The sequence below is a fragment of the Scyliorhinus torazame genome, chromosome 16, assembly GCF_047496885.1.
Source record: "Scyliorhinus torazame isolate Kashiwa2021f chromosome 16, sScyTor2.1, whole genome shotgun sequence".
NCBI classification, from domain to species: domain Eukaryota; kingdom Metazoa; phylum Chordata; class Chondrichthyes; order Carcharhiniformes; family Scyliorhinidae; genus Scyliorhinus; species Scyliorhinus torazame.
This window is the reverse complement of record NC_092722.1, coordinates 192,339,968-192,360,337: the sequence shown is the minus strand read 5'-3', so window position 1 is coordinate 192,360,337 and position 20,370 is coordinate 192,339,968. Positions and strand designations below refer to the sequence as shown.

Sequence of the window (20,370 nt, the reverse complement as noted above, 5' to 3'; positions counted from 1 at the left end):
GATTCCCACCATCAGATCCCATTTCAGAAAGAGATTCCCAACATCAGATCCCATTTCAGAGAGAGATTCCCAATATGAGATCCCATTTCAGAGCGAGATTCCCAACATCAGATCCTATTTCAGAGAGAAATTCTCACCATCAGATCCCATTTCAGAGAGATTCCCACCATCAGATCCCATTTCAGAGCGTGATTCCCACCATCAGATCCCATTTCAGAGCGTGATTCCCACCATCAGATCCCATTTCAGAGCGAGTTTCCCACCATCTGATCCCATTTCAGAGAGAGATTCCCACCATCAGATCCCATTTCAGAGAGAGATTCCCACCATCAGATCCCATTTCAGAGAGAGATTCCCACCATCAGATCCCATCTCAGAGCGAGATTCCCACCATCAGATCCCATTTCAGAGAGAGATTCCCACCATCAGATCCCATTTCAGAGCGAGATTCCCACCATCAGATCCCATTTCAGAGCCAAATTCCCACCATATGATCCCATTTCAGAGCGAGATTCCCACCATCAGATCACATTTCAGAGCGTGATTCCCACCATCAGATCCCATTTCAGAGCGAGTTTCCCACCATCTGATCCCATTTCAGAGAGAGATTCCCACCATCAGATCCCATATCATGGAGCTTCCCACAACCAGATCCCATTTCAGAGAGATTCCAACCATCAGATCCCATTTCAGAGCGAGATTCCCAACATCAGATCCCATTTCAGAGAGATTCTCACCATCAGATCCCATTTCAGAGAGATTCGCACCATCAGATCCCATTTCAGAGCGAGGCCCCCAACATCAGATCCCTTTTCAGAGATATTCTCACCATAAGATCCCATTTCAGAGAGATTCCCAACATCAGATCCCATTTCAGAGACATTTTCACCATCAGATCCCATTTCAGAGAGATTCCCAACATAAGATCCAATTTCAGAGCGAGATTCCCACCATCAGATCCCATTTCAGAGAGAAATTCTCACCATCAGATCCCATTTCAGAGAGATTCCCACCATCAGATCCCATTTCAGAGCGTGATTCCCACCATCAGATCCCATTTCAGAACGTGATTCCCACCATCAGATCCCATTTCAGAGCGAGATTCCGAACATCAGATCCCATTTCAGAGAGAGATTCTCACCATCAGATCCCATTTCAGAGAGAGATTCCCACCATCAGATCCCATTTCAGAGCGAGTTTCCCACCATCAGATCCCATTTCAGAGAGAGATTCCCACCATCAGATCCCATTTCAGAGAGAGATTCCCACCATCAGATCCCATTTCAGAGCGAGATTCCCACCATCAGATCCCATTTCAGAGAGAGATTCCCACCGTCAGATCCCATTTCAGAGCGAAATTCCCACCATCAGATCCCATTTCAGAGCCAAATTCCCACCATATGATCCCATTTCAGAGCGAGATTCCCACCATCAGATCCCATTTTAGAGCGAGATTCTCACCATCAGATCCCATTTCAGAGAGAGATTCCCAACATCAGATCCCATTCCAGAGAGATTCTCAACATTACATCCAATTTCAAAAAGAACTTCACACCATCAGATCCCATATCAGGAAGCTTCCCACCACCAGATCCCATTTCAGAGAGATTCCTACCATCAGATCCCATTTCAGAGAGAGATTCCCACCATCAGATCCCATTTCAGAGAGAGATTCCCACCATCAGATCCCATTTCAGAAAGAGATTCCCACCATCAGATCCCATTTCAGAAAGAGATTCCCAACATCAGATCCCATTTCAGAGAGAGATTCCCAATATGAGATCCCATTTCAGAGCGAGATTCCCAACATCAGATCCTATTTCAGTGAGATTCCCACCATCAGACCCCATTTCAGAGCGAGATTCCCAACATCAGATCCCATTTCAGAGCGAGATTCCCACCATCAGATCCCATTTCAGAGAGATTCCCACCATCAGATCCCATTTCAGAAAGAGATTCCCACCATCAGATCCCATTTCAGAGCGAGTTTCCCACCATCAGATCCCATTTCAGAGAGAGATTCTCACCATCAGATCCCATTTCAGAGAGAGATTCCCACCATCAGATCCCATTTCAGAGAGAGATTCCCACCATCAGATCCCATTTCAGAGCGAGATTCCCACCATCAGATCCCATTTCAGAGAGATTCCCACCATCAGATCCCATTTCAGAAAGAGATTCCCACCATCAGATCCCATTTCAGAAAGAGATTCCCAACATCAGATCCCATTTCAGAGAGAGATTCCCAATATGAGATCCCATTTCAGAGCGAGATTCCCAACATCAGATCCTATTTCAGAGAGATTCCCACCATCAGACCCCATTTCAGAGCGAGATTCCCAACATCAGATCCCATTTCAGAGCGAGATTCCCACCATCAGATCCCATTTCAGAGAGATTCCCACCATCAGATCCCATTTCAGAGAGATATTCCCACCATCAGATCCCATTTCAGAGAGATTTCCACCATCAGATCCCATTTCAGACAGTGATTCCCAACATCAGATCCCATTTCAGAGCGAGATTCCCACCATCAGATCACATTTCAGAGCGTGATTCCCACCATCAGATCCCATTTCAGAGCGAGTTTCCCACCATCTGATCCCATTTCAGAGAGAGATTCCCACCATCAGATCCCATATCAGGGAGCTTCCCACAACCAGATCCCATTTCAGAGAGATTCCAACCATCAGATCCCATTTCAGAGCGAGATTCCCAACATCAGATCCCATTTCAGAGAGATTCTCACCATCAGATCCCATTTCAGAGAGATTCGCACCATCAGATCCCATTTCAGAGCGAGGCCCCCAACATCAGATCCCTTTTCAGAGATATTCTCACCATAAGATCCCATTTCAGAGAGATTCCCAACATCAGATCCCATTTCAGAGACATTTTCACCATCAGATCCCATTTCAGAGAGATTCCCAACATAAGATCCAATTTCAGAGCGAGATTCCCACCATCAGATCCCATTTCAGAGAGAAATTCTCACCATCAGATCCCATTTCAGAGAGATTCCCACCATCAGATCCCATTTCAGAGCGTGATTCCCACCATCAGATCCCATTTCAGAACGTGATTCCCACCATCAGATCCCATTTCAGAGCGAGATTCCGAACATCAGATCCCATTTCAGAGAGAGATTCTCACCATCAGATCCCATTTCAGAGAGAGATTCCCACCATCAGATCCCATTTCAGAGCGAGTTTCCCACCATCAGATCCCATTTCAGAGAGAGATTCCCACCATCAGATCCCATTTCAGAGAGAGATTCCCACCATCAGATCCCATTTCAGAGCGAGATTCCCACCATCAGATCCCATTTCAGAGAGAGATTCCCACCGTCAGATCCCATTTCAGAGCGAAATTCCCACCATCAGATCCCATTTCAGAGCGAGTTTCCCACCATCAGATCCCATTTCAGAGAGAGATTCCCACCATCAGATCCCATTTCAGAGCGAGTTTCCCACCATCAGATCCCATTTCAGAGAGAGATTCCCACCATCAGATCCCATTTCAGAGAGAGATTCCCACCATCAGATCCCATTTCAGAGCGAGATTCCCACCATCAGATCCCATTTTAGAGCGAGATTCTCACCATCAGATCCCATTTCAGAGAGAGATTCCCAACATCAGATCCCATTCCAGAGAGATTCTCAACATTACATCCAATTTCAAAAAGAACTTCACACCATCAGATCCCATATCAGGAAGCTTCCCACCACCAGATCCCATTTCAGAGAGATTCCTACCATCAGATCCCATTTCAGAGAGAGATTCCCACCATCAGATCCCATTTCAGAGAGAGATTCCCACCATCAGATCCCATTTCAGAAAGAGATTCCCACCATCAGATCCCATTTCAGAAAGAGATTCCCAACATCAGATCCCATTTCAGAGAGAGATTCCCAATATGAGATCCCATTTCAGAGCGAGATTCCCAACATCAGATCCTATTTCAGAGAGATTCCCATCAGACCCCATTTCAGAGCGAGATTCCCAACATCAGATCCCATTTCAGAGCGAGATTCCCACCATCAGATACCATTTCAGAGAGATTCCCACCATCAGATCCCATTTCAGAAAGAGATTCCCACCATCAGATCCCATTTCAGAGAGAGATTCCCAACATCAGATCCCATTCCAGAGAGATTCTCAACATTACATCCAATTTCAAAAAGAACTTCACACCATCAGATCCCATATCAGGAAGCTTCCCACCACCAGATCCCATTTCAGAGAGATTCCTACCATCAGATCCCATTTCAGAGAGAGATTCCCAACATCAGATCCCATTTCAGAGTGAGATTCCCACCATCAGATCCCATTTCAGAGAGATTCCCACCATCAGATCCCATTTCAGAAAGAGATTCCCACCATCAGATCCCATTTCAGAAAGAGATTCCCAACATCAGATCCCATTTCAGAGAGAGATTCCCAATATGAGATCCCATTTCAGAGCGAGATTCCCAACATCAGATCCTATTTCAGAGAGATTCCCACCATCAGACCCCATTTCAGAGCGAGATTCCCAACATCAGATCCCATTTCAGAGCGAGATTCCCACCATCAGATCCCATTTCAGAGAGATTCCCACCATCAGATCCCATTTCAGAGAGATATTCCCACCATCAGATCCCATTTCAGAGAGATTTCCACCATCAGATCCCATTTCAGACAGTGATTCCCAACATCAGATCCCATTTCAGAGAGAGATTCCCACCATCAGATCCCATTTCAGAGAGAGATTCCCACCATCAGATCCCATTTCCGAGAGATTCTCACCATCAGATCCCATTTCCGCGAGATTATCACCATCAGATCCCTTTTCAGAGAGAGATTCACACCATCAGATCCCATTTCAGAGAGATTCTCACCATCAGATCCCATTTCAGAGAGATTCTCACCATCAGATCCCATTTCAGGGAGATTATCACCATCAGATCCCCTTTCAGAGAGAGATTCCCACCATCAGACCCCATTTCAGAGAGATTCTCACCATCAGGTCTCTTTTCAGCGAGAGATTCTCAGCATCAGATCCCATTTCCGAGAGATTCCCACAATAAGATCCCATTTCAGAGAGAGATTCCCACCATCAGATCCCATTTCAGAGAGATTCTCACCATCAGATCCAATTTCAGAGAGAGATTCCCACCATCAGATCCCTTTTCAGAGAGAGATTCTCACCATCAGATCCCATTTCAGGGAGATTCCCACCATCAGATCCCATTTCAGAGAGAGATTCCCAACATCAGTTCCCATTTCAGAGAGATTCTCACCACCAGTTCCAATTTCAGAGCGAGATTCCGACCATCAGATCCCATTTCAGAACGAGATTTCCAACATCAGATCCCATTTCAGAGAGATTCTCACCACCAGATCCCATTTCAGAGAGAGTCTCACCATCAGATCCCATTTCAGAGAGAGATTCCCACCATCAGATCCCATTTCAGAGAGAGATTCCCAACATCAGATCCATTTTCAGAGAAAGATTCCCACCACCGTATCCCATTTCAGAGCGAGATTCCCATCATCAGGACACATTTTGGAGGGGGTTTCTCAATAGTAGGACTTCCCTTGCAGTGGGAGCCCCATTTACAGACCTTGTCATGAAGATGAAATCCCGTTTATGTGACCCATTTAAATGAGGTTTCTTCCACCGTGTCCAGTGCCAGAACCTGATTTGCCTATGACCCTTGGGGGCAACAGATGTAAAGGACATTGGCACTCAAAGTGTTTGGTGCCATTTCCACATAGCCAATGGTTAGAAACCAAACAATGATATTATCAAGGTATTGTCCAAATACAGCAAGATCTGGACAATATCCAGGCTCAGGCTGGGAAGTGGCAAGTTATATTCACGCCACACAAGTGCCAGGCATTGACCATCTCCAACAGAGAGAATCTAACCATCGTTCCTTGACATTCAATGGCATTACCATCCCTGAATGCCCATTATCAACATCCTTGGGGTTATCATTGATCTGAAATTTAATTGAACCAGCCATATAAATACTGTGGCTACAAGAATAGTACGAAGTCTTACAACACCAGGTTAAAGTCCAACAGGTTTGTTTCGATGTCACTAGCTTTCAGAGCGCTGCTCCTTCCTCAGGTGAATTCACCTGAGGAAGGAGCAGCGCTCTGAAAGCTAGTGACATCGAAACAAACCTGTTGGACTTTAACCTGGTGTTGTAAGACTTCGTACTGTGCTCACCCCAGTCCAACGCCGGCATCTCCACATCATGGCTACAAGAATAGGTCAGAGACTGAGGATCCTGTTGCGAAAGAGAAAATGCTGGAAAATCTCAGCAAGTCTGGCAGCATCTGTAGGGAGAGAAAAGAGCTAACGTTTCGAGTCCGATGACACTTTGTCAAAGCTAACAGACAGAGAAAGTGGGAAATATTTATACTGTGGAGTGAGAATGAAAGATGAGTCATAGCCACAGAGACCCAGGGAAACCGGGTGCTAATGGCCACAGAAACCAAGGGGACAGAGTGCTAATGGCAGTCCCCAGAGAGAACAAAAGATGTGAAAGGTCAAACAGCAGAGCAACTAACATCAGAGGCTAAACTGACAGATGGAGATGTGGGGGGAGGGGAAGGGGGAAGCAAAGGGGAGAAGGGGTAAGGAAAGGTGGATAAGATTGGGGGGGGGGGGGGTTAAATATATATAAAGAAAGACAAGAAAGAAAGAAATGGTAAAAGACAGTTAAAATGAAATGGGATGAAAACAAATGGGTCGAGGTGGGGTTGAGCTAATCATCTGAAGTTGTTGAATTTGATGTTGAGACCGGAAGGCTGTAGCGTGCCTAACTGGAAGATGAGATGTTGTTCCTCCAGTTTGCATTGAGGATTCTGTGATGAGAACCCACCTCCTGACCCCCCAAAGCCTGTCCACTATCTACAAGGCACAAGTCAGGAGCTTGCTGTGCACAAACTCCGTTTCCTACATTACAAGAAGTAAAAAGAAAACTTAGGTTTACATTGGGCCTCATAGAATCTCAGGGACTGGATTCTCCTTCGGTGGGATCCTTCACTTCGCCGACAGCGCACTCACGCCCATGGTTTTCCCGACGGCGTGGGTGTGCCCACAATGGGAAACACCATTGGCCAGCTGCCGGGACGGAGGATCCAGCAGCCGGGGCCGTGGGGAGGGGGGCCGCACCAGAAAACGGGTGTGACGGGACGGAGAATCCCACCCTTGGTATTTCAATGTGCTTCACAGTCGATGAAATGCTTTTGAACTGCGCTTCAAAGGAGGCATTTACCAGACTTTCCCGCCACCGGGATCTTCCGGTCTCATCGAAGGTGACCCCGGGCAAAGGTCCCCTGGCGGTAAGATGGGTGAGCCATGCAAAACAGCGTCAATATCGGCAGGACCAGAGGGTCTCACTGGCAGCCAATGGCGAGCCAGCTCCACTACCGGGAAGCATGCCGCGAGGGGGCTGGAAGATTCCACCCCTTAGATAATTTATTGGCTCGAAAGCTTGTTTGGACACACTGAAGCGATGAAAGGTGCTATATAAATGTAAATGTTTTCCCTCTGTCTAGCCTCAGCTAAACTAGCCTTGGTCAAACCATGCTTGGAAGAGGTTAAACCGGAGGCAGGATTCATATTCCTACAAACATATGGATCTGAGCTTGGGGTCAGAGTGCTCTCCATGTCCAACACTGGGGGGATAGAAATGGAGCACCCCCAGGACACCAACCACAACAGCAGAACAATCATCCCACCCATTCCTCTCTCCCAAACCTGGCCTCCAGGCGAACGAAAGGGACAGAGACACATGGCGGGGGGGGGGGGGGGGGAGAGAAAATACTGAGACAAGTAAGAGGACAGACCAAATTACGAGAAGAAAGAAATAGGGATTGAAATCCACAGTATTGCAGCTTCGTGGGTACTGAGGTCAACTGAAATCTTGGTGGCTCTGTGAACTGAGACATGTTTTACCCTGAAAATATACTTTGTTCATAAAATTTGTCGAAGTTATTTCCAGAACATTTCAAATTGAATATTATAGGACGTGGAATAGAATTCAACTATTCTCAACACAGCATGTTCCCACTCGGAGGTGAGCAGATTATGGTTAATATTCTGGCTGGAGGTTTTTCTGGTGTTTTCATCTGTTGATTCCTCGCCTCCCATTGCCCTGCCCATCACAATTTGCCATTGGTCAGCCAAACCCACTGCATCATGCTGGCCACCTGTCTCACGGCGGATTTTACTCACTGGTCTTTGATTGGATGATTCAGGACTATCGTTCAGTCGATTTTCTCCCACACTTTTACAACTAATAAATGAAAACGTTGAAAGGAAATGGAAACAGCAGGGCAATTTTTTAATGCCACAGTGATTTTTCTCCAGGGTGTTCCTCACTGCAGTCTTTCCTCATTTCTGGAGACTCCCAGCCTATCCTGAAGGGTTGGCAACTCTAATCGCCACCCACAGTTTGGTTCTGTTGGTGTAAACATTGCAGAGCGTTGTCTGCTCATTGATACTGGAGACTGGAGAGGTTTCATTCCTGAAACCTTACTTTTAACAGTCTAGTATTAATTATAATCATAAACTACAGGGGAGGCTGCCGGAACTTTTACTGCTGTAATGTGTGTGTGTGTGTGTGTGTCTATGTGTGAGAATGTATATCAGTGAATGTGTGTGTTTGTGTGAGTGTGTGTTTGTGAGAATGTGTGTGTGTGTATGTATGAGATTGTGCGTCAGTGAATGTGTGTGTTTGTGAGAATGTGTGTGAGTGCGTATTTGGATTGGATTGGATTTGTTTATTGTCACGTGTACCGAGGTACAGTGAAAAGTATTTTTCTGCGAGCAGCTCAACAGATCATTAAGTACATGGGAAGAAAAGAAAATACATAATAGGGCAACACAAGATATGTGTTGATGGAATTCAATGTTGCCAAGTGTGAGGCTATCCATTTTGGGAGGAATAACAGCAGAATGGATTATTATTTAAACGGTAAGATGTTAAAACATGCTGCTGTGTAGAGGGACCTGGGTGTGCTGGTGCACGAGTCGCAAAAAGTTGGTGTGCAGGTGCAACAGGTGATTAAGAAGGCTAATCGAGTTTTGTCTTTCCTTGCTAGAGGGATGGAGTTCAAGACTAGGGAGGTTATGCTGCAATTGTATAGGGTGTTGGTGAGGCCACATCTGGAGTATTGTGTTCAGTTTTGGTCTCCTTACCTGAGAAAGGACATACTGGCACTGGAGGGTGTGCAGAGGAGATTCACTAGGTTGATCCCAGAGTTGAGGGGATTAGATTATGACGAGAGGTTGAGTAGACTGGGACTGTACTCATTGGCGTTTAGAAGGATGCGGGGGGATCTTATTGAAACATATAAAATTATGAAGGGAATAGATAGGATAGATGCGGGCAGGTTGTTTCCACTGGTCGGGGAAAGCAGAACTAGGGGGCATAGCCTCAAACTAAGGGGAAGTAGATTCAAGACCGAGTTTAGGAGGAACTTCTTCACCCAAAGGGTTATGAATCTCTGGAATTCCTTGCCCAGTGAAGCAGTTGAGGCTCCTTCTTTAAACGTTTTTAAGAAAAAGATAGATACCTTTCGAAAGAATAAAGGGATTCGGGGATATGGTGTACGGGCCGGAGAGTGGAGCTGAGTCCACAAAGATCAGCCATGATCTCATTAAATGGCGGAGCAGGCTCGAGGGGCCAGATGGCCTACTCCTGTTCCTAGTTCTTATGTTCTTCTTATGTTCTTATATACAATGTAACTACATAAACACCGGCATGGGGTGAAGCATACAGGGGTGTGGTGTTAATGAGGTCAGTCCATAAGAGGGTCAATTAGGAGTCTGGTGACAGTGGGGAAGAAGCTGTTTTTGAGTCTGTTCGTGCATGTTCTCAGACTTCTGTATCTCCTCCCGGATGGAAGAAGTTGGAAGAGTGAGTAAGCCGGGTGGGAGGGGTCTTTGATTACGCTGCCCGCTTTCCCCAGGCAGCGGGAGGTGTAGATGGAGTCAATGGATGGGAGGCAGGTTCGTGTGATGGACTGGGCTGTGTTCACGACTCTCTGAAGTGTCTTGCGGTCCTGGGCCGAGCAGTTGCCATACCAGGCTGTGATGCAGCCTGATAGGAGGCTTTCTATGGTGTATCTTATGGTGCAGGGGCTGTTTAGCACACTGGGCTAAATCGCTGGCTTTGAAAGCAGACCAAGGCAGGCTAGCAGCACGGTTCAATCCCCGTACCAGCCTCCCCGAACAGGCGCCGGAATGTGGCGACTAGGGGCTTTTCACAGTAACTTCATTGAAGCCTACTTGTGACAATAAGCGATTTTCATTTCATTCATTTAATCTGTAAAAGTTGGTAAGGATTAATGTGGACATGCCGAATTTCCTTAGTTTCCTGAGGAAGTATAGACGCTGTTGTGCTTTCTTGGTGGTAGCGTCGACGTGGGTGGACCAGGACAAATATTTGGAGATGTGCACCCCTAGGAACTTGAAACTGCTAACCATCTCCACCTTGGCCCTGTTGATGCTGACAGGGGTGTGTACAGTACTTTGCTTCCTGAAGTCAATGACCAGCTCTTTTCTTTTGCTGGCATTGAGGGAGAGATTGTAGGCGCTACATCACTCCACTAGGTTCTCTATCTCCCTCCTGTATTCTGACTCGTCGTTATTCGAGATCCGGCCCACTATGGTCGTATCGGCAGCAAACTTGTAGATGGAGTTGGAACCAAATTTTGCCACGCAGTCGTGTGTGTACAGGGAGTAGAGTAGGGGGCTAAGTACGCAGCCATGCGGGGCCCCGGTGTTGAGGACTATTGTGGAGGAGGTGTTGTTGTTCATTCTTACTGATTGTGGTCTGTTGGTCAGAAAATCGAGGATCCAGTTGCAGAGTAGGGGGCCAAGTCCTTAGTTTTGGAGCTTTGATATGAGCTTGGCTGGGATTATGGAGCTGTAGTCAATAAATAGGAGTCTGATGTAGGAGTCCTTGTTGTCGAGATGCTCTAGGGATGAGTGTAGGGCCAGGGAAATGGCGTCTGATGTGGACTGGTTGCAGCGGTATGCGAATTGCAGTGGATCAAGGCGTTCTGGGAGTATGGAGGTGATGCGCTTCATGATCAACCTCTCGAAGCACTTCATTACGACTGAAGTCAGGGCCACTGGTCGGTAGTCATTGAGGCACGTTGCTTGGTTCTTCTTTGGCACCGGTATGATGGTGGTCTTCTTGAAGTAGGTGGGGACCTTGGAGTGGAGTCGGGACAGGTTAAAGATGTCTGCAAACACCTCTGCCAGCTGGTCCGCGCAGGCTCTGAGTGCACGACCAGGGATCCCGTCCGGGCCCGTCGCCTTCCGAGGGTTCACTTTCAGGAAGGCCGATCTGACTTCGGAAGCTGTGATGGTGGGTATGGGTGAATTATGGGCTGCTGGGGCACTCGCCAGCGGATTGTTGGTTACCTGCTCGAACCGAGCATAGAATACATTGAGTTCATCGGGGAGGGGTGCGCTGCTGCCAGAGATACTGTTCGGCTTCGCTTTGTAGCCCGTTATGTTGTTTAGTCCTTGCCACAACTGCCGAGAGTCTGTCTGTGACTCTAGCTTGGTTTGATATTCTCTCTTGGCATCTCGGATGGCTTTGCGGAGGTCGTACCTGGATTTCTTGTATAGGTCAGGGTCGTCTGCCTTGAACGCCTCAGATCTGTCCTTCAGTAGGGAGTCAATCTCGCGATTGAGCCATGGTTTCCGGTTGGGGAACGTACGTACTGCTTTCTTTGGCACGCAGTCGTCCACACATTTGCTGATGAAAATGAAAATCGCTTATTGTCACAAGTAGGCTTCAATGAAGATACTGTGAAAAGCCCCTAGTCGCCACATTCCGGCGCCTGTTCGGGGAGGCTGGTACGGGAATTGAACCATGCTGCTGGCCTGCTTTGGTCTGCTTTAAAAGCCAGCAATTTAGCCCAGTGAGCTAAACCAGCCCCTCAGATGAGCTAAACCAGATGAAGTCTGTGACGGTGGTGGCATACTCATTTAAGCTGGTTGCTGAGTTCTTAAATATGGACCAGTCCACTGTCTCTAAGCAGTCACGTAAGAGCTCTTCTGTCTCCTCGGACCAGCACTGCACAACCTTCTTAGCTGGATTCTCCTGCTTGAGTTTCTGCTTGTATGCCGGGAGAAGGAGCACCGTCTTATGGTCTGATTTCCCAAAGTGCGGTCGGGGGATGGAACGGTAGACGCCCTTGATTTTTGAGTAGCAGTGGTCAAGGGTGTTGTCGCCCCTGGTGGGACAGGAGATGTGCTGGTGGAATTTTGGCAGTACACTCTTGAGGTTGGCCTTGTTGAAGTCTCCGGCCACGATGAACAAGGCCTCCGGGTGTTCTGTTTCGTAGTTATTTATTACTGTGTACAGTTCGTCCAGTGCCTTCCTCACTTCTGCCTGGGGTGGGATGTAGACCGCTGTGATAATGGCTGAAGTGAACTCACGTGGAAGATAATATGGGCGGCACTTCACGGTCAGATATTCCAGGTCTGGGAGCAGTAGGTCGCCAGAGTCGCCACATCCAGGCACCAGGAGGAGTTGATGAGGAGGCAAACCCCTCCACCCTTCGCTTTGCCTGATGATGCCGTGCGGTCCGCCGGGTGAATTGAGAAGCCTTCAGGTTGTATGGCACAATCCGGTGAGGCGGGGGTGAGCCATGTCTCTGTGAAACAGAGAACACAGCAGTCTCTTACTTCCCTCTGAGAGGTAAGTCTAGAGTTAAGTTCATCCAGCTTGTTTTCGATCACTTGGACGTTTGCTGGGGAGAGGGGTCTTGCTTCAGTCTAACCTGCAGACCGCCACGTTCCCCTCGCTTCCTCAGTCGGCGGCTACGGCTGGATGATCCTGGGATCCGATGGGAGAAGTCTGACCTTGTGGAAGGTAGGTGCTTGTGTCTGGCGGGGTCCAGGGCGCTGGCGGAGACCAGTGTGTATGTGTTTGTGTGTGTGAGAATGTGTGTGTTTGTGTGTGTTTGTGAGAATGTGTGTGAGTGTGTGTGTTTGTCTGTATATGTGTGTGTGTGAGAATGTGTGTTTGTGCCTAAGTGCGTGTGTGTGTCTGTGAGTGTGTTTGAGTGTGTGCATGTGAGAATATGCCTGAGTGTATGTTTGTGTGTGTTTATGTGAATGTTTGTGAGTGTGAGAGAGTGTGTTTATGTGCATGTTTGTGAGTGAGTGTGTTTGTGTCTGTGTGTATGTGTGAGACAAGTAGGGAAAACCACTTGGATCATCACGACAGGGAAAGGAGCTTAAATATCCATCAGCAGTTGCCCTGGCAACTGCATTAAGCAAATCGATGTAGGTGGTGTCATTGAGATGGGAGGGCATGCTCCTCTCTGCCACGCACACTGACAGCGCAGCTGTCTCAATGTGCAGCACCAGGAGACCTGGCGAGATCACACAGCCTCAGGTCAAACTCCTGGAGCACTTGGCAGCTCCCGGCTGACTGGTTGGAAGGAGGTACTCCCCTCGCCCGAGGAACTTTGATCTGGCTCCCTCCCTGTTCCCATCTCCTCCTTCCTCACCCCCTCCCAGCGGATTTAATTGCTGCGACCAAGGTCCGGGGAGGTGGGGGAAGGGGAGGCAAGAGGGGAAAGTCCCTTGTGTTCTTTGCAGCCTGCGTTCGATGGTCCCCTTCACTCTCCTCGGCAAATGTTACCCCTCATTGTTGGAGAGTGGGACGAGGGCTCGGGGTGAAGGTGAGCAGGGGCCTGTCGTCGTGGCGCTGGATGGAAGACGGAATGGTCACACCACACCATGGAGTTCGATGGACTTGAGATGATAGCAGTTCTCGTGGTGTTTGCCCTGTTTGTCAAAGTACTGGAGCAATTTGGACTTTTTGAACCTGTGGTCATTGAAGGAGGTAAAGCAATTTATTTTCAACAAACCCCATTCTATTTCCCGCTCAGAAATGGCTCCAGGTTTAGACCAGGAAGTGAATATTGAGGATAATCCTGTGGGAACAGCGACAGCAAATCCTCTGTGTTTACTGTTTTGTCTGTTTCAGAAAGACAAGCGATTCTTTATTTGTCTGCTTTAACGAGACTTTGAACTTCACTGACTGATAAAACATCTTGCTGCAATAATCACTGATGGGGTTTGCTAATCAAATGCAGAATAAGTTGCGGGGAGGGGAGTTATTTGTGAAAGACAAGTTGGAATAGGAACACAGCCTTCTCACAAAGGCACTGAGGGACGCTAACAAGAAATTAGCAACAAGCTTTTCCTTCGGTTTAGCGACTGTGCGCCTTGCCTGACAATTTTATTACTTTCCAATAAGCTTATGTTTCACCTCATTGGAAAAAGAAAGGATCTCACTTTCAGTCAAATGTTGGCGAAGCATGAATTTCTTGACCTGCAACAAGGGTGTTAGAAGATATGGATAATAAAGAGCCCTCTGCATTTGGGTACTTTCATATTCTAAAGTTGTCGAAAGCTAGAGGTCATTAACATAAGACGGTAGCAAATATATCCAATAAATAGTTCAGGAATACATTTCTTTGCTAACGCGGAACTTGCGACCACAGGGCATAATTGAGGTGAATAGTATAGATACAGTCAAGGGGAAGTTGAATAAGCACATGATGGAGAAAGGGATAGAAGGTTATCATAGATCATAGAATTTACAGTGCAGAAGGAGGCCATTCGGCCCATCGAGTCTGCACTGCCCTTACAAAGAGCAACCCACTCAAGCCCATGTCTCTACCCTATCCCCGCAACCCTGCATCCCCCACTTAGCCTTTTTGGACACTAAGGGCAATTTAGCATGGCCAATCTACCTCACCCGCTCACCTATGCCGATAAGGTGAGCTAGACTCTAAACACCAGCATAGATGAGTTGGGCCAAATGGCCTGTTTCTGCATTGCATTTTCCATGTGACATATCTACAGTGATGTCAGTTGGTCTGAGGAAGGGAGTGTGCTTACACTGTGCTTTAAACCTCCACCTGTCTCACACAACACATTTCTGGAGTTCAGTGACTGTGGTTATGTCGGAAAATGCATCTTAAGAAAGCTTGTTGATGCCTTAAAGGGGAATTGCTGTTATTAATTTCAGCTTCGATAGTGTCCGACTTTTCACAACATCAAAGGAGGCCGACAACAGCTGCGATCTCAGTGCCCCAGAGATTTAAAAGGAGTATTACACCAACGTACGCATTTCCATCAAAATACCGCTGTTCAATAAGTTTATTTTACCACTTTTACCCTTGTCTCCCAGAGAGGGAGCTTGACTCAAGGGTGATGTGGTGATACAGAGACCCAAACTAATACTTTGGAGACAAGAATTCTCCCATCATGGAATTTAAATTCAATGAATACTTTCTGGAAAATGAACTTGTTTCTGTGGTGGTGACCATGACGATTATTAATGATTGATGTGCAGGCCTATCTGGTTCACTGATCTCCTTCGGCGAAGGAAGCCAATTGCCTTTACGCAGTCTGGCCTCCACGTGACTCCAGACCTACGGCAATGTGGTTGACTCTTAACTGCCCTGTGAAATGGCCGAGGAAACCAGTCAGTTCAAGGGCAATTAGGGATGGGTGACAAGTGTTGACACAGCCAGCCGCACACACATCCCATCAAAGAATAAAGAAACCCTGGGATACAAACACATTGGATTTGATTCTGCATCCCGCCAGACACGTTTCCCAGTGCGGCGCGTGCGCATCGGCAGTGGGATTCTCCATCCTGGCAGCCGGCCAATGGGGTTTCCTATTGTGGCCCCCCTCCCCCCATGCCGTGGGGAAATCCGTGGGTGCGAGTGCGCTGCCGGCGAAACGGAGGATCCCGCAGACGGAGAATTCAGCCCAATAACTGCCCCTGGGGGACGCGTTCCACACGCACTGGCCTGGAGTCTCCGGTTTTGCAGCTATGTCCGGAGAAGGGGCCGGTCTTACAACCAAAATGCCGGTGGCGCCCCCACACCGATGGCCACCCGGTGGGGGGCTGGCAGCTGCACGGAATATCCCCGGCTTGACCTGCAGACACGGATGGAGAATGGCCGGATCCGTGGTCACGCATGCGCACGACGGAAACCTGCGGTGGCCTGTGGTGGCTGCACTGTACAACATGGGCTGCGCGCGGACTCGGCCTGCCAGCTAGTGCCCCCGGGTAACGCCCCTCACCACCGCTGGACCACCTCCCATCACTTTCCCAAGCCCTGCCGAAGCCCCCCATGGCCAGCCGTTTATGAGGGGCAGGGGCATCCGGGAAACGGCACCAACTCCGATTTTGGCATAAAAACGGATTCTCCGGCCAATCGCCAAACGCGATTCCGGCATCGGCAATTGGAGAATTCCACCCATTGACTCTCACTGGGGTACGGGTCCCACACACACTGACCCTCACTGGGGTACGGGTCCCACACACACTGACTCTCACTGGGGTACGGGTCCCACACACACTGACTCTCACTGGGGTACGGGTCCCACACACACTGACTCTCACTGGGGTACGGGTCCCACACACACTGACTCTCACTGGGGTACGGGTCCCACACACACTGACTCTCACTGGGGTACGGGTCCCACACACACTGACTCTCACTGGGGTACGGGTCCCACACACACTGACTCTCACTGGGGTACGGGTCCTACACACACTGACTCTCACTGGGGTACGGGTTCCACACACACTGACTCTCACTGGGATACGGGTCCCACACACACTGACTCTCACTGGGGTACGGGTCCCACACACACTGACTCTCACTGGGATACGGGTCCCACACACACTAACTCTCACTGGGATACGGGTCCCACACACACTGACTCTCACTGGGGTACGGGTCCCACACACACTGACTCTCACTGGGGTACGGGTCCCACACACACTGACTCTCACTGGGGTACGGGTCCCACACACACTGACTCTCACTGGGGTACGGGTCCCACACACACTGACTCTCACTGGGGTACGGGTTCCACACACACTGACTCTCACTGGGATACGGGTCCCACACACACTGACTCTCACTGGGGTACGGGTCCCACACACACTGACTCTCACTGGGATACGGGTCCCACACACACTGACTCTCACTGGGGTACGGGTCCCACACACACTGACTCTCACTGGGGTACGGGTCCCACACACACTGACGCTCACTGGGGTACGGGTCCCACACACACTGACTCTCACTGGGGTACGGGTTCCACACACACTGACGCTCACTGGGGTACGGGTCCCACACACACTGACTCTCACTGGGGTACGGGTCCCACACACACTGACTCTCACTGGGGTACGGGTCCCACACACACTGACTCTCACTGGGGAACGGGTTCCACACACACTGACTCTCACTGGGGTACGGGGACCACACACACTGACTCTCACTGGGGTACGGGTCCCACACACACTGACTCTCACTGGGGTACGGGTCCCACACACACTGACTCTCACTGGGGTACAGGTCCCACACACACTGACTCTCACTGGGGTACGGGTCCCACACACACTGACTCTCACTGGGGTACGGGTCCCACAAACACTGACTCTCACTGGGGTACGGGTCCCACACACACTGACTCTCACTGGGGTACGGGTCCCACACACACTGACTCTCACTGGGGTACGGGTCCCACAAACACTGACTCTCACTGGGGAACGGGTTCCACACACACTGACTCTCACTGGGATACGGGTCCCACACACACTGACCCTCACGGGGGTACGGGTCCCACACACACTGACTCTCACTGGGGTACAGGTCCCACACACACACTGACTCTCACTGGGGTACGGGTCCCACACACACTGACCCTCACTGGGGTATGGGTCCCACACATACTGACTCTCACTGGGGTACGGGTACCACACACACACTGACTCTCACTGGGGTACGGGTCCCACACACACTGACTCTCACTGGGGTACGGGTTCCACACACACTGACTCTCACTGGGGTACGGGTCCCACACACACTGACTCTCACTGGGGTACGGGTCCCACACACACTGACTCTCACTGGGGTACGGGTCCCACACACACTGACTATAACTGGGGTACGGGACCCACACACACTGACTCTCACCGGGGTACGGGTCCCACACCCACTGACTCTCACAGGGGTACGGGTCCCACACCCACTGACTCTCACTGGGGTACGGGTCCCACACACACTGACTCTCACTGGGGTACGGGTCCCACACACACTGACTCTCACTGGGGTACGGGTCCCACATACACTGACTCTCACTGGGGTACGGGACCCACACACACTGACTCTCACTGGGGTACGGGTCCCACACACACTGACTCTCACTGGGGTACGGGTCCCACACACACTGTCTCTCACTGGGGTACGGGTCCCACACACTGACTCTCACTGGGGTACGGGTCCCACACACACAGATTCTCACTGGGGTACGGGTTCCACACACACTGACTCTCACTGGGGTATGGGTCCCACACACACTGACTCTCACTGGGGTACGGTTCCCACACACACTGACTCTCACTGGGGTACGGGTCCCACACACATTGACTCTCACTGAAGTACGGGTCCCACACACACTGACTCTCACCGGGGTACGGGTCCCACAAACACTGACTCTCACTGGGGTACGGGACCCACACCCACTGACTCTCACTGGGGTACGGGACCCACACACACTGACTCTCACCGGGGTACGGGTCCCACACCCACTGACTCTCACAGGGGTACGGGTCCCACACACACTGACTCTCACTGGGGTACGGGTCCCACACACACTGACTCTCACTGGGGTACGGGTCCCACACACACTGACTCTCACTGGGGTACGGGTCCCACATACACTGACTCTCACTTGGGTACGGGACCCACACACACTGACTCTCACTGGGGTACGGGTTCCACACACACTGACTCTCACTGGGGTACGGGTCCCACACACACTGACTCTCACTGGGGTACGGGTTCCACACACACTGACTCTCACTGGGGTAGGGGTCCCACACACACTGATTCTCACTGGGGTACGGGTTCCACACACACTGACTCTCACTGGGGTAGGGGTCCCACACACACTGATTCTCACTGGGGTACGGGTTCCACACACACTGATTCTCACTGGGGTAGGGGTCCCACACACACTGACTCTCACTGTGGTAGGGGTCCCACACACACTGACTCTCACTGGGGTACGGGTCCCACACACACTGACTCTGACTGGGGTACGGGTCCCACACACACTGACTCTCACTGGGGAACGGGTTCCACACACACTGACTCTCACTGGGGTACGGGTACCACACACACTGACTCTCACTGGGGTACGGGTCCCACACACACTGACTCTCACTGGGGTACGGGTCCCACACACACTGACTCTCACTGGGGTACGGGTCCCACACACACTGACTCTCACTGGGGTACGGGTCCCACACACACTGACTCTCACTGGGGTACGGGTCCCACAAACACTGACTCTCACTGGGGTACGGGTCCCACACACACTGACTCTCACTGGGGTACGGGTCCCACACACACTGACTCTCACTGGGGTACGGGTCCCACAAACACTGACTCTCACTGGGGAACGGGTTCCACACACACTGACTCTCACTGGGATACGGGTCCCACACACACTGACCCTCACGGGGGTACGGGTCCCACACACACTGACTCTCACTGGGGTACAGGTCCCACACACACACTGACTCTCACTGGGGTACGGGTCCCACACACACTGACCCTCACTGGGGTATGGGTACCACACATACTGACTCTCACTGGGGTACGGGTACCACACACACACTGACTCTCACTGGGGTACGGGTCCCACACACACTGACTCTCACTGGGGTACGGTTTCCACACACACTGACTCTCACTGGGGTACGGGTCCCACACACACTGACTCTCACTGGGGTACGGGTCCCACACACACTGACTCTCACTGGGGTACGGGTCCCACACACACTGACTATAACTGGGGTACGGGACCCACACACACTGACTCTCACCGGGGTACGGGTCCCACACCCACTGACTCTCACAGGGGTACGGGTCCCACACCCACTGACTCTCACTGGGGTACGGGTCCCACACACACTGACTCTCACTGGGGTACGGGTCCCACACACACTGACTCTCACTGGGGTACGGGTCCCACATACACTGACTCTCACTGGGGTACGGGACCCACACACACTGACTCTCACTGGGGTACGGGTCCCATACACACTGACTCTCACTGGGGTACGGGTCCCACACACACTGTCTCTCACTGGGGTACGGGTCCCACACGCTGACTCTCACTGGGGTACGGGTCCCACACACACTGATTCTCACTAGGGTACGGGTTCCACACACACTGACTCTCACTGGGGTATGGGTCCCACACACACTGACTCTCACTGGGGT

General features: G+C 50.3%; 1 protein-coding gene across 4 annotated transcripts in view; it reads left to right on the top strand.

Moving 5' to 3' along the window:
- LOC140393345 (A-type potassium channel modulatory protein KCNIP2-like) overlaps positions 1–20,370 on the top strand; it is a 613,874-nt gene that overhangs the window by 365,871 nt on the left and 227,633 nt on the right. Inside the window, exon 1 of one of the 4 annotated variants that reach the window (XM_072479704.1) lies at positions 13,762–13,880. The exons of the other annotated variants lie outside the window; for them this stretch is intronic. Coding sequence (XP_072335805.1) covers positions 13,775–13,880 — 106 coding nt within the window. The 5' untranslated portion in view covers positions 13,762–13,774. Of the gene's footprint in view, positions 1–13,761; positions 13,881–20,370 lie in introns of those variants that run through there. 4 annotated transcript variants of the gene reach the window in all.